Source organism: Sander lucioperca, chromosome 18 (assembly GCF_008315115.2).
Source record: "Sander lucioperca isolate FBNREF2018 chromosome 18, SLUC_FBN_1.2, whole genome shotgun sequence".
Taxonomy (NCBI): domain Eukaryota; kingdom Metazoa; phylum Chordata; class Actinopteri; order Perciformes; family Percidae; genus Sander; species Sander lucioperca.
In genome coordinates, this window is record NC_050190.1 from 2,618,795 (window position 1) to 2,633,919 (window position 15,125).

At 41.6% G+C, this 15,125-nt stretch overlaps 1 protein-coding gene across 1 annotated transcript in view; it reads left to right on the forward strand.

The window, feature by feature from the left end:
* Window positions 1-15,125, forward strand: part of LOC116036810 (nesprin-2-like) — a 149,830-nt gene that overhangs the window by 104,004 nt on the left and 30,701 nt on the right. The window contains exons 42-46 of the mRNA XM_035994929.1: window positions 101-380; window positions 6,665-6,994; window positions 7,832-8,161; window positions 11,935-12,234; window positions 13,116-13,343. Coding sequence (XP_035850822.1) covers window positions 101-380; window positions 6,665-6,994; window positions 7,832-8,161; window positions 11,935-12,234; window positions 13,116-13,343 — 1,468 coding nt within the window. The remainder of the gene's footprint in view (window positions 1-100; window positions 381-6,664; window positions 6,995-7,831; window positions 8,162-11,934; window positions 12,235-13,115; window positions 13,344-15,125) is intronic.

The following is a 15,125-nucleotide window of genomic DNA, read 5'->3' on the forward strand; positions in this document are numbered from 1 at the left end:
TGCCTGTGTTTCTTTTGTATCTTGTCTTTATGTCTTAAGTACAGCACTGAATGAATTGCCTGTTTTTGTTTACAACCTCACCTTGCCTCCAATGAGACAGCAGTAGAGCTGAGTCTCTCAGTGAGCTCTTAGCATCAGTGCGCAGACAAGGCATCCGAGCTGAAAGCCTCCTGAAGGACGGCGACAACTTAATACAACGCTACAGAAACCTGGAAAGCAGGCTGCAGAGGCAGGCAGATGCCCAGAGCGCGCTGGAGGCAGAATGTGACAACTTTAATACTCAGGCTCAGAGCACCAGGACCTGGATCACCAAGCTTCTGCAGCCCCTCACCCCCTCTGACAGAGACACCCAGACACAGGAGAGGAAGCACAGAGCACAAGTCAGTTGCAGACAATTTGGTGGGGAATACCCGGTTTATTTTCAATAAATAATATTCCACCATTCTTGATTTCATAAATGAAACTTAACTTAACAAGACAAATCTGCAACCAAAAATAATCTAATTATGGAATTGAATGAACTGTTTCACAAGCCAGTTTGCATGAACCATGACTGTGAAGGTGGCATTGATAAGACTTATTTTAAAAAGAGTTACTTTGCTCAGGCTCATATACATATGTTAGCATATTACATCACAATGTTTTTGGGGCTTTTCACTTTTCTTTTTTTTTTTTAAATGTCAACTGCTTTATTTAACCGATTCCGATTAAAATAAGTATTCATAGAACATTGCAGTTAAGTTCTGAAAATTCAGTGAAATTTTCTTTTTTTTAATTGATTTTTTTTTTTTTCACTTAGATTTTTATTATAAAACTCACACAAACAATCCACAATCAAAATAACACAGTAAACAAAAAAACACAAAACAAACAAAATATTTGTTTGGGAGTTACATTTCTAGCAGTTCATCTTTTCTTCTCGTGACTTCATTTAAATCATTTGTTTTTGTCCATATTCCTCGTCGCTGGTTTTGGTTCTGAATATTGTCCATTTCCACTTTTCTTCAAGCTGTGCTTGTTGTAGTCTCAGGCGGTGTGTCAGTTACTCCATCATATAGAGTTCTTCTACTATACCTATCCATTCTTCTTTACAAGGAGGATCCTCCTTACCCCATTTCCTTGTTATAGCTTTCTTACTAGCTATCAGTAGTATTTTAACCAAATATTTGTCTCTCATTCTTACACTCTCTTTGGTAGAATTAAAATTACAGAGGTACAGTACCGTGTAGCTCATAGGAATATCGTACCCTAGTATCTTTTGTATGGTTTCATGTACAATTCTCCAAAACTTCAGTACTTTGTGACATTTCCAGAATATGTGTGAGTGGTCTGCATCCTTTACTCCACACTCTCTCCAACATGTTAAATTTATGCTTTTATACTTACTTTTGATCTTGGGCGTAATAAAAAACGGATCAGATTTTTCCAAGAGAACTCCCTCCATATCTGCAAATTGGTGGTTGTCTGATGTGTTTTCCACATCTTGCCAATCATCATCCGAAATTTTCGTGTTAAACTCAGATTCCCATTTTTCTTTTATATATTTAGTTGTATGTTTATTTGTCATCAATTTTTGATATAAAGCAGATATGATTCTAATCTGTATTAATTATAATTTGGATTTCTTTAATTGATTTTTGAGTTTGAGTTTCCTATGGAAAAACTTAAAATTCTGTATAGAAATCGAAGTACATTTTGGGAAGATTCCATTGCAAATCTTGGTCCAATCTGCAGAGCTAAATGTGACCTCCAGATCACGTTCCCATACCGGCTTTGGTGAGTCATAGGCTGAAGAGTCAGAGTACAGCAGTAAAGAATGAATCTTTGAAATCAGCCCCTTAAGAGATTTGGCCAAGACCATAGCACTTTCCAACTCTGATAGCTCTAAGCGTATCCTGTTCTTCCTAAAAAGAGATTCCACAAAGTGGCAAATTTGGAGATATTTAAAAAAGTCGTTACGAGGAATGTCCAAATCCTTTCTAATTTGCTCAAACGGCTTTACAGAGTTGGAAATCAATAGGCCTGTGACATCTGATAAGCCCTTGGAAGCCCACTCCAGCAAACCAATACTCCTGATCTGCACCTGAAGGTCAGGATTCAATGCCAGGGAAGACCAAGCAGAGATAGCAGAGGGAATATTTAAATATTTTCTCACATCGCTCCAGACCTGTAGTGTGTTGTAAATAATATTATTGTTGAGAGAGTTCATCCGGTCCATATCATTAATAAAGGGGAGGGATTCAAGCCTTCTAGGATGACATGCCAGAGACTCGAGACTAATCCATAAAGAATCCCTCCTCTTTATAAACCAAGTTGTCATCATTTTGAGTTGAGCCGACCAATAATAAAGTTGTAGGTTGGGAAGGGATAAACCTCCCACTTCCTTCGGTTTAGTAAGTTTAGAAAAACAAACCCTCTGATGTTTGTTGCAAATATATTGAGAGATATATGAGTTTAGCGACTTAAAAAACGCTGGGGTCAAGAAGCATGGAAGATTTTGAAATAAGTAGTTTAACCGTGGGAAGATGTTCATTTTTATAGTGTTTATTCTCCAGAAGAGGGAAGTCGGCAGGGAGGTCCACTTCTTCAAATCGTTTCTAATTTTTTGAATCACAGGGGAATAATTCGTCTCAAATAGATTGTTCAAATCATCTGGAACTGATTTCTCAGGATTATTTAAATACAGGACATCATCAGCAAATAAGGAAATGACATGGTTCTTTTCACCTGCTGTAATACTGGTTATGTCCGGATTAGTCCTGATGGCCTCGGCCAGGGGCTCATTAAACAGTGTAAACAATAAAGGTGACAGGGGGCACCCTTGTCTACAACCTCTGTGCTCTGCGAAACCCTCCGACATCAGTCCATTTGTATTAACACAAGGAGGTCAGAGTAAAGATCACATTGATAAAACTGGAACCTAAATCAAAATTTTCTAAGACTGAGAACAAAAAAGGCCATTCTACACGGTTGAATGCCTTTTCGGCATCCAACAAAATTGTAAACGGTGGGTTTTTATGGGTATTAATATAGTGAATGACATTAAGTGCTCGATGTACATTGTCTGTGCCATATCTTGATTTCACAAATCCTGCCTGATCGGCATTAATAATTTTAGGAATAACATTTTCAAGCCTGCGGGGCAGTACTTTTGCAACTATTTTGTAGTCTACATTAAGTAGGCTAATAGGTCTGTATGTTGAACAGTCCAAGGGATTTTTGTCTTTTTTTAAGAGTAGACTAATTAAGGCGTATCTCCAGAGGGAGGAATATCACCCTTCAGAATATTATTAATAGCAGGCATAAAAATTGGGTGGAGTTCTGCCCAAAATTTCTTGTAATATTCTAGTGGAAACCCATCAGGCCCCGGACATTTCCCATTCAGCATGGCCTGGATTGCGGACCAGACTTCCTCTGGCATAAATGCCGCATTTAAGGTGGAGTGTTCCTCCTCCGCAACAGTAGGCAATGAAATTTAAGTAAGAGGTAATGTTGGAGTCGATCTTCTCTGAACTGTAAAGGGATTTATAAAAATCTAAATGTACTATTGATAGCCAATGGGTCACAGGAATCATCACCATAGGGAGTTCTAATCATGTTGATTGAGTGATCATTGTTCACATTTTTCAGGTGGTGGGCAAGTAAGCGGCTGGACTTATTACCAAATTCATATTACTTCTGCTTTGTGAAAAGTAGTAGCTTCTGAACGTGGCGAGTGTGGTCAATATTGAGTTCGGTCTTTGCAGTCACTAGCGCTTTTAGATTTGCAACTGTGGGTGTTTGTTTATGTATTTGTTCTAACCTAGTAACTTGAGATGCCCGCGTAAAGTGGCTTTAGCCACATCCCAGATCATAGCAGAGGACACCTGTTTTTTTTTAGATTTAGATAGATTGTTCCGGACGAAGGTACAGAAGGGGTCACTGTTCAAAAGTGACGTATTGAATCTCCAGGTTGGAGTGTTGGGAATGTTAAGTGCTGAGTCAATATGCAAAAGCACTGGGGCGTGATCCGATAGAGTCTATACGGCAAGCCTGGACTGCGTGTAAAAATTGTTTGGGATTAAAAAAAGTAGTTGAGTCTGGAGTATGACTTGTGTGGATGTGAGAATGTATAATCTCTCACTTTAGGATTAATCTGTCGCCATATATCTATCAGCCCAGTGTCTTTACATAAATTGTTGAGAGAAGTGACCTTGAATTTGATACATTTGCGGAGGAGGATTTATCCAGAGAAGCATGCATAATACAATTAAAATCACCAGCTAGGAAGCCCAGGCAGTAAATCAATTTGAGATATAAAATGAGGTGAATCAGAGTTCGGAGCATAAACATTAAGAATAGTTATGTGTTGTTTAAGAATTGAGCCTGTAGAATGAATCTCTTTTTCTTCATGTTCCAAAATGAAAGGGATGTTCTTTTGTATGAGAATGGCTGTACCTCTTTTATTTTGCGAGTGGGAAGAGAAGTAGACTCGACCCACCCAATCTCTCCTAAGCTTCAAGTGTTCTGTGTCAGATAATTTAGTTTCTTGAAGTAGTACTATGTCGGATTTTTGTTTTTCAGATGCATTAAAATCTTCTTCCTCTTTTTTACGTGGCCAGTTCCCTGGACATTCCAAGTAACGAGTTTAAGTGACCCAGACATAGGAATTGTTAAGTTGGAAAGTAAATAGGTAATACAAGCTGAATGAGGAGAAGCTGACTACAGTACAGGAAAGGAACCTAGAGCTCCAGTCGCATGGCATAGCGGAAGAATTTAAGTACAGAAAACCAAGATTGCAGCGTTTACCCTCCCCTATCTTGTCCCCAAACGACAGGGTAAAAGTACCCCAAATGAAGTCACCAATCACACTAGGCTTAAACATATCCTAATTTAACAAGATAGACAACAGTAACAGCTCAGGCGCTTGAGACAATATCACAACTCCAGGCTAAATAAATGACACCACCACCCCAAAATGAAAATTACTGAATTGTACGTGAACTGGGACATGGGCTTTATGTCAGTCACTTCTTAAATATGAAATACCATGTGGCTGGTTAGGTCAGTTGGTAGAGCAGGCGCACATATGCAGAGGTTTATTCCTCGACGCAGAAGGTCCAGGGTTTGAGTCCGACCTGTGACGGTTTTCCTGCATGTCTCTCCCCCTCTCTCTCCCCTTTTATATCTCAGCTTTCCTATCCAATAAAGGCAGAAATGCCCAAAAAAGAAAAAAAAGGGTGATATAAAAAGTCAAATAAAATTCAAAGTGCTGTAGTCATAACAGAAGGTTATGGAAAGGCATTGTAGTGAAGTGTAAAACTCATTTGAAACTAAAGTATATCAATTATTTGTACACTACAATAAGCAAAACAAAGCAAGCGGTCAAAGCAACTAAAAATATCCTGTTACCAAGGAGAAATGTTGCAGCTTAATCAGTCTGTCAACAGTTTCTATAACAACCAAACACCAGAAATAATGTTTGATAGGGGTTCGGTGGGGGTTATGTCCATCTTACTCCAACATTACTGGTGGAAAACAAACGTTACCTTATTTAAGAGTGTCCAAAAATGCAGCAGGAGTCTCAGGGTTGTCAAAAAAGCGGATCCGACTTTTGTGGAGGCACCGCAGACGGGCTGGATAAGCAAACCCACGGTACATATTGTATTGTACATATTGTGGCGGGGCTGAAGCCAGGGCTCTGTGGGCGCGTTCAATCTCTAGCGGAGGGTGGTTAGCGGGTAAGCCGACTTAGGTCGGTAGTACAGAGTGGAGAAAGTCCACGAGAGGAGTACCTTCGGCTTTCTCTGGGAGGTTAACAATCTTCAAATTCTTGCGGCAGCCACGATTTTCCAAATCGTCAACTTTCAGCCGTAGCAGCTCCACTGTCTTCTCCATGGCGCTTAAGTGGCTGCCGCAGTTGCCGCAGTCATCTTCTGTAGCGGAGACCCTGCCTTCAGCCTCCTGCATACGTTTTTTTAAGTCGGTCACTCGGCTAGAAAGAGTGAAGAGAGAGCTCTCGACTGAGGTGACAGACGTTTTCATTTCACTCAGGGCTCCATCAATAACATCAAGGCGAGCACCGACTGATTCATCCATGTCGTTCACACGGGAGGCCACAGACTTTATTTCAGCTAAAATCTGCTCCATACTTGTCGAGGCAGTCAGCACTGAGGCCCTAGCTTCATCACAGTGGTCCTCGTTAGCACTAGCAAACACGTATGGCTGTCTGTTGATTCACTTTCCTATATGAAAAAATAGAAAAGTCTTTGTTGTTCTGCTTGTTAGGCATCTCTACAATAGATTCCTGACCGGTATTTTCAAGTTTGCTTGGAGAAAGTTACTACTTTGTTTTAACCTAGAGCCAGAGAGAAATCTCAAGCAGCCATACTTTATTCGATAGTGATAGTGGATAGACAGGAAAGGCCAAAGACTCAGCCTACATGAGGCGCACACTCTACTGGGTGAGCTAGAGGTTGCCCTGTTATATTATGTTTTTACCCTTAATATTAAAGTATCAATTGAGGCTGAGGGAAATTAGGTCACCAGTTTCAGAATTGGTTTCCACCTGTTAAAAGTCAGGGATCATCATAAGTCATTAGGATTTATTATCTGAGGATGCTTACATCACAAACATGTATTTTCATATCCAAACGTTTTCATCATCTGGCCATGTTGTCACCAGGCCATCCTGAGCTCCAAAGCCGAAGGAGACTCTAAAATGAATGCCCTGAGGAGACAAAGTGAAAGTCTGTGTGAGCGGGAGGACCTGCAGGACGGCAGGAAACAAGAGGTCCAGCAGTCGCTCCGAGAAACAGAGGAGCAGTGGAGCACGGTTCTGCACAAGGCTGAGGAGAATCTCAGCCAGGCCCAAACACAAGCCCTGTTGGGCAAGGACTTAGACGCTGTCAAAACCCATAACGAAAATGTTCAGTCCTGGATCAGAGACCAGGAGCAGAGCATACAGTCGCTTGCTGGTTGCATGCAAGTTGAAGAAAAGCTCCAAATTGCACAAGTAAGTTTAAAGTGGTTGTGTATTGGTTTGTTAAGGTTGTGATGGGTGTTAAAGGAGAATTCCGGTCAATTTCAACATGTAGCTCTGTTGTTTGGAAATTTGGAGTGCTGGCAGTAGCAAAAAACGAAAACAATCGGTAGCGCCTACACCGTGTTATCCTCCTGCTAGCGTTAGCACCCAACAGGCTTAAACAGGGCAAGTTTTAAATGTGTTTTAAGCCTCTAAACATGTTCAAAATGTCATTACAAGTGCCTACCCATGTGCAATGATTCCTTCTAATGGAACACAGCGAATCTCAGGAGCAGCACAATTCATTTCACATACGTGAAGAAGAAGAAGGAGCATTTAATGAACACTTAATTGAGGAGAATTTAGGATCACACAGTACAGTGTGGTTGCCGTCCCCAACTCTCTGAAGTTTCTGTCTTCTTGGAGTTGTATTTAAACTCATGCTGGAGGCATTTAGTTTAGCTGAGCCTTTCAGGTAAACAAAGATATTGCGGGCGCCCAAATATCTCAGCACAGAAGAAATGTGTTATGTGTTTGCTTTCTCAATGACCTTGGCAGGGTGATCAGCGCTGTCTTATCATACAGCTGCTACGTCTCCCGTCATCTATAGAGGCACAACGTTGAACAACAACTCTGCCTGGAAAGATTATGAGGTTATGTTGGACACTGACCTGATTGACACCTGGGTACCATTGTCTCAACTTACATAACATGGGTTCATAAGCTGGAAATTCCACCGCAATGTAATGTGTAAAGCATCTTGTCAAGGCTTGTTTCCTGAGGATAGAGGCAAAGTGGTCTCCTAAATTGGGTATTTGTTCTCTTCAGGCTATTCTGAGCTCCAAGCCTGATGGAGAGTCAAAGCTCCAGCGTCTGAAGCGACAATGCCAGAGTCTGTGTGACAGCCAGGGCTTGGACCAGAGCAGCAGACGAGAGGTTCAGGACACAGTCAGACAAACCGAGGAGCAGTGGAGGAAAGTGTTGCAGGCCGCTGAGGACGGTCTCAACAAGGCACAGGCTGACGCTGCTACTGAAAGGGACTTTGATGCTTTCAAAAGCCAAAGTGAAAGCATCCAGTGCTGGATCAAAGAGCAGAAGCAGAAGCTGTTGTCCCTCGGCAGTCACATGCCGTTTGAAGAAAGGTTACAGGTCGCACAGGTGAGCTTTCAAATCAGTGACAATATCAACTTGTAAAGTTTCTATTTTGAGAAAATATGATTTAGCCTCAGTATGTTGCCAAAACTACTCAGACTATTATTATTGAAAGTTTCAGGGCATTGAACAGCAGTTCATGTCTAAGTTTCAATGGCGTTAGTACAGAGGTAAATACCTCTATATGGAGAGGTAGTAACAGTGATAAGTAAAAGAGAGAGTAATTACAAAATAAACAATAATAATATTATTAACATTAATAATAATAATAATTAAAATAAATAAAATAAAGAGATGATAATAGATATTAAGTAAAAAAGGACTTCTTAAAAATAAAGAATTATAAATAACAACAATAATAATAATAATAATAATAAATATATAACATTAAAAGAGAGCTGAAAAAATAGAAATAAAAATAAATAAATAGTGATAAAAAAGGAGTAAATTAAATAAATGAATTAAATAGTAAATTAAATAATATAAAAAAAATAAAAGAAGTAAATAAAGGAAAATAAAATAAAAAAGAGAAGCTGGGGTTGGGCATTTCCCTTTCAGTAGAATCAGGCTCCTCGCTAGGAGCGAAGTACTTTGACAGTGGTACAGTGGGGGCAGCTGACTCAAATGTTGTTTTAACACTTACTGAAATAGTGCGAAAGATTTCTGTCCTATAACTGTGCAGCGAGGGGCACGAGCAGAACATATGGATGGATGTGACATCTGTCACAAGTAGGATTGCCATTACCATAGACTTCTACGCAGCCAGTTTTAAGTGGCAGATCGGATAAATTATACATTTAATAAATGTGCATATCTGAATCCAGGTGAAGGCTTCACATTACATTATCATTATTTTCTGTGATCAGAGTCTACTCTTAGGGGTTGATCAAGCCCCGACTTGCGTCCCAGTAGCAGTCCACGGATCAGCCCTCTTAATCCAAAGCCTTCTATAGGCTCATAGAAGGTTTTCCAGCCTCTCTCCCTGCACTCCTCCACCAGTTCCTGGTACTTAGCGCGTTTCCTCTCATTGGCTTCCTCAATACGCTCTTCCCAGGGCACCGTAAGTTCCAGCATGATAAGATGTTTTGAAGCCTCGGAGTCTTGTTGTTGAAATATGCTGAGGGAACCTCAGCTTTTTTTTCAGGTCGATCTGCAGCAGCCAGTCAGAGGCTTTGTGGAGGAGGCCTGTTGTTAATTGTGAGCGTACCCGGGGTTTCTCTCCAGCTTTGATGAAGGGGACTGCCTTCTTTGGAGCATGATGGTGTTTGCTGGTGTTGATGGCTGAGGCTAAGCTCTCAGCAATTGCCTTAAGCACCTGGTCGTGGCGCTAACGATAGCGACCATCAGCCAGAGCCTTCGGGCAACTGCTGAGGAGATGTTCTAAAGAGCCTCTTCCAGAGCAAAGAAGGCAGGAAGGTGTCTCGCTCTTCCCCCAGACATGGAGGTTAGCTGGACTTGGCAGGGCATCGTAGACAGCTTGTACCAGGAAATGGACCCGATGGAAATCTGCCTGTAAGATGTTTGCCCAAGTGATCCTACGCTGCAGTGTACTCTCCCACCTTGTCCACGCCCCCTGCTGCTGGAGTCCCACAGCCCTGCTCACTCGCTCTTCCTCCACGCCTGCTCGAATCTCATCCTGGAGTAGATGATGTCTTTCTTTGCCACGAGCCTGGCTGACCAGCATCTTTGGGAAATAGCCCAAACCCACGCTGCCTGTCGCCACGGTGCCCACCAATGCCTTTTGTCTGAGGCGTGACTCTGCCACCTCCACTGCTTTCCCAGCCTTCCATTTCCTTCCCGTCCTCACCTCAATGCTGGCTGATGACACCTTACAGTCCCTGGAGTCCCTGTACTGTAGGACTTCTCTGGTGCGTACCACCATGAATTCTTCAGTGAGGCTGCTGAAGAGCAGCTGCAGGATGTTACTTGTCCCATACAGTGCAGCGCTGGTAAGACTGCGTGGAAGGCCCAGCCACTTCCGAAGAAAGCCACTGATCTTCCTTTCTAGGGACTCAACTGTTGTCATTGGGACTGCATAGACCAGCATGGGCCACAGGACTCGGGGCAGGATGGAATGCTGGTAGATCCAGGCTTTAAATCTACCAGGCAGACCGGACTTGTCAACCAAAGTTCTTTATTGGACTTTCAGGCTGGAGTCAAAGAGCTTCCCCAAACTCTTGACAGATTGCTCCGTGATGGTTGGGATGACAGTTCCTGAGATGGAAAAACGGAACTTGTCAATCACTTTCCCCCTCTTCAGCGCCATGGACCTTGACTTGGAGGGCTTAAAACTCATCCTTGCCCAGGTGATGAGTCTCTCAAGTCCTTGTAGGATCCACCTGCTCCCTGGGACCGATGTTGTTGTGATGGTAAGGTCATCCATATAGGCTCTTATAGGGGGCTGTCGTACACCTGACTTGGTTAAGGGCCCACTGCATTCCACCTCAGCTGACTTGACCACCATGTTCATGGCAAGAGCAAAAAGAATAACAGAGATGGTACAGCCTGTTATTATTCCTTTCCCAATGCGATGCCAGTCTGATGTTCCTGACCCAGAAGTAACCCGCATCCTGAAATTATTGTAGTAATCCAGGATCAGGTCCTTGATCTTACTGGGAACATGATGGAGGTGTAGAGCGAGCTCGACCAGTTTGTGCGGTATGGACCCATAGGCGTTGGCCAGGTCCAACCACAAGACAACTAAGTCACCTCTGTTCTCATGGGCCTCTCTGATGAGCTGTGTAACTACACCAGTGTGTTCCAAGCAGCCGGGAGCTCCAGGAATCCCCCCCTTCTGCACTGAGGGGTCGATGTAGTTGTTCTTGAGGAGAAACTCTGTCAGTCTTCGTGACACGATGCTGAAAAACACCTTCCCTTCAACACTCAATGGTAAAATAGTTCGAAACTGGTTGATGTTTTTCGAGTTTCCTCTTTGGGGATCCACACTCCCTCCGCCCATCTCCACTGGTCAGCAACTCTTCCTCTTCGCCAAATCACCTTCAAGACCTTGATAACAGAATCATCGAAGGAATTGCGAAATTAAGAATTTACAAAAGCTCTAAGACTAACTAACTCTAAGTCAGTGCTGAAAGCTAACTAGAGATTTGAAAATATGACTACCTCTAAGTTTCCAACTGAGCCGCCCCTCCGTAGGCTAACTGTAGTTAAATAAATGTCTTAAAAATAGATTAAAAAAATCATTTCCAGCTTAGGCCTGGTGGGGGGCAATTTAGGCATGCTTGCAATACAGGGGGGAAACCCTGACGAGTTTCTGGTTGGAGTGAAGTCTAGGGTAAATTGTGATTAAGGCTGGGTATCGTTAAAAAATATTCGATACTGGTACTGATACCAATACCATGACTTTGATACTGGTTCCTAAATGATACTTTTTTCGATACAAATTTTATAAAACAAAAAGAAATGACAACATCACACGTTATGGCAAAAATCTTTTTATTTATTTTTCAGCTCCTACTACGTGAGCCCCGTCTCTTGTAATTTTTGACTTTGTAAGTTTTTCCTGCGTGTCTCTACGAGGTGTGACGTTAGACAGCCAATCACAAACATTATTAGATCTTGATAGAAGCATGCTGCATGCTTATTGGCTCAGTGACGGTGCTGAGATTTACTCCTTAGGTATTGAAATGTATTGAATGACGAGGCATTTTTTGATACTCAATACTTTAGAGGCAATTTGGTGGGTGCCTAAAAAGTACAGAATTTGGTACCCAGCCCTACTTGTGATCACTAAGCTCCCACTCCACTGTTTCTGTCTCCAGGCTGTTATGACTTCCAAACTTGAGGGAGAGTCCAAGGTACTGGAACTGCAGACACAAGGGGAAGGTCTGCGTGAACATCTGGAGGAGAGCAGGAAACCAGAGGTTCAGCAGCTGGTGGAAGACACAGAGCAGCAGTGGAGAGCACTTCAGCAGGCCGCCAGGCAGGCCGAGCTCCGGAGTCTTTCAGACGACTTCGACACTCAGAGTAAAAACACTCAGTCCTGGATCCGAGACAGACAACAGCAGCTACAGGCTGTGGGCAGTCACACACCACCTGGCCACAGATGCCATGCAGCTCAGGTCTGGTTGAACTTATTCTACTGTAGTAGAGATATGTTTTCTGAATATTGGTACATTGGCTTTAACAAGATATGGGCATTAATAGAGTCGAGTTAAGACATCCCTGTTGTTGTAGAAATATTGATGATTGATAGTCTTGAAATAAGCTGTATTAAGGCACAATTTGAATGGGCACATTGACCTGAATTAAACAGAGCTGCACGATATGAGGAAAATATGCGATAACGTTGAATATCGCGATAACGATATAACTTGCAATAAATAGATATTAAAGTGTTCTCAGTTCTGCTGCTTTCAGTATTCTTCTAAAATACAACAAATTTGCTTGTTGAATTTAAAGCTTTAGTGCGTAACTTTTTTAAAATAATGAACGTCCGTTACATTCAAGCCATTGCCAAATGATTAATACAAAGCTAATTAAGACTATCAGCTCCACCCAACTCTCTCTGTATTTCTTAGCATGACTGTGTTCAGTGTTCAACTGAGCTATCTGGGCGCCCAAAAATAAAACATTTTTAATCACAAAAAAAGCATGAAACCATAGTCCTCATAAATCCACTGGAGTTTAAAATTACATCACAAAGAAAGCGAAAAGTGCCGGATATCCGGCCAAAAAGAGGGACATCTGGCGGAATTTCCGGCGGCACCGGAGCAATCCTGGAAGTGGAACGTCGTGGATATAGACTATGATTTCTTAATTGATTAATTAATTGCACGTCACAATAATTAGTGGCATTAAAAGGAATTTGTGTAATTTTGACCGTCCTAGTTAGTATGCAGGTATTAAAGCCCAACTCTTTCTCCTCTTCGTGTTTTAAATGTCTAAAGTTTGAATTAATCAGCTGTTGCATTTAATAATTATTGTGTGTTTGGTTGTGCAGACCATCCTGAGCTCCAAACCTGAAGGTGACTGTACGGTAAACAACCTGAGGAGGCGAAGCCAGAGTCTGTGTGACCATCAGGACGCAGACGAGGGCAGGAAAGCCCATGTTCAGAAGGCCATCAGAGACACGGAGGAGCAGTGGAAGACAATCCTGCAGGCTGCTAAACAGGTGGAAGCTGCTGCAGCAGCCGAGATCGCCCAGCAGACTGAGAGGAGAGCGTCGGAGGTAAGAGAACTCAATGCTACCTGGAATATATTTAATAAGTAAATATTTGGCACACTTTGGTCAGAAGTAATAAATAATAATAATAATACATTTCATTTATAATGCACTTTTCATCAAAGATCTCAAAGTACTAAGTGTCAGAACAACAACTGAATGGCATAAACAAGTGTGGCTATGCTAGGGAATTAACGAATAGTGTAGTTTAGTAGTCATCAACTACTCCCCAAAAATTGAAGAATTGTGCAATTTTGCCAATAAACATGATTTCACAGATGTCAACAGATTTCATGAAGTTTATGAATGTTATTTGTATATTGAAAAACATCAGTAATGGCTGACACACAGCAGAATGAGCTGTCTTAAGGTCACAGATTAATAACACATTTTCCTTAGATGGCAAGTGTAGACAGAAATTCAAAACTTAGCCTACTCACCACAATGAAACGCCACAATGAAAGTGCCAAAATAGAAAATATTTTATAACATCTGTGTGTCGCTGATTAACTGACAGTTACTTGCTGTCACTACCGTCCTCATGTATTATCTTCATTTTGCACTCCTGGTTAGCAAAGGAGTCTGGTTGCAGTTAGCGCAGTTTCTCTTTGTGCTGCTCCATCCTGCTCCGTTATGTCACACAGAACAATGGCACTATCATTACTGCACCAGGTAACACTTTACAATAAGGTACACAAAAAAATAGGTAGTTAATGATTAGTTACTGTTTTTGAAAGAGTAACGAATGATTAGTTACTGTTTTTCAGAAGGGTAGTTACTGTTTTTCAGAAGGGTAACAAATGATTAGTTACTGTTTTTCAGAAGGGTAGTTGGTGTTTTTCAGAGTAGTTACTAGGGCTGTCAGCATTAACACGTTAATCGTGATGCGATGAAGGGCCCAACATAATGCGTTAATTTTTTTTAATCATATTAATCGCATGTCGCCATTTATTAATTTATTTTCACTTCACTCGGCTTTGCGTCGTGCCTAACAGGCTACTATTTTGCCGTACTTCCTCGTAACACATCCTGCTGCTGCAGGAATAGCAATGGGGATTTCGGTGCCTCATTCTGGTGCCACTGATATGCCTGCACTTCTCTCGGATGCTCTAAAACAGACGTTACAGGCAACAGAAACATCGCTGCACGTGACGCTAGTTAACACTATACTCGACAGCAGCTAACGTTAGCCTACCGCTTACTAGTAGCTGGATTAAACACGGTTACAATGCTGACAGCTAACGCTAAATGGTGTAAAGTTTGTCTGTATTTCACTGTAGAGGATTCCGACACCGGGATGTAACAATCTGCAGTCGGAAAAACACAGACGGTGCGTTCAATGAAACTGGTAATTTACAGCCTCGTGGTGTATTCAAAGTTGTTGTTAAATGCCCTTTTCCCATCTGGTGGTTGTTTTTGTCATTCAACAGCTATTTACTAGTGAAATAAGTTATTGTTATAGTGATTACATTATTATTAAACATTTAATTTTGACGATATGGCCTTAGCAATAAACAAGCCATTCTTTAATGTCGACAACTGTTTAGTACCCTTCTTTTTTTTAACTTTCTTAAAAAGTGTCGGTTCAGGCACCGTTAAGGCACCGGTACCGGTTTAAAAGTATCGCTTTAGCACCGGTATCCAAACCAAACAATACCCAACCCTAATATTGACTCTAGATTCAAATGTGTGACTAGATTAAATATATAATAAACAAATACAAATCTTAAAATCAAGTTCATAAAGTCATTTTCTTTGCATTCATTTGATTCACAATCAAGATACACT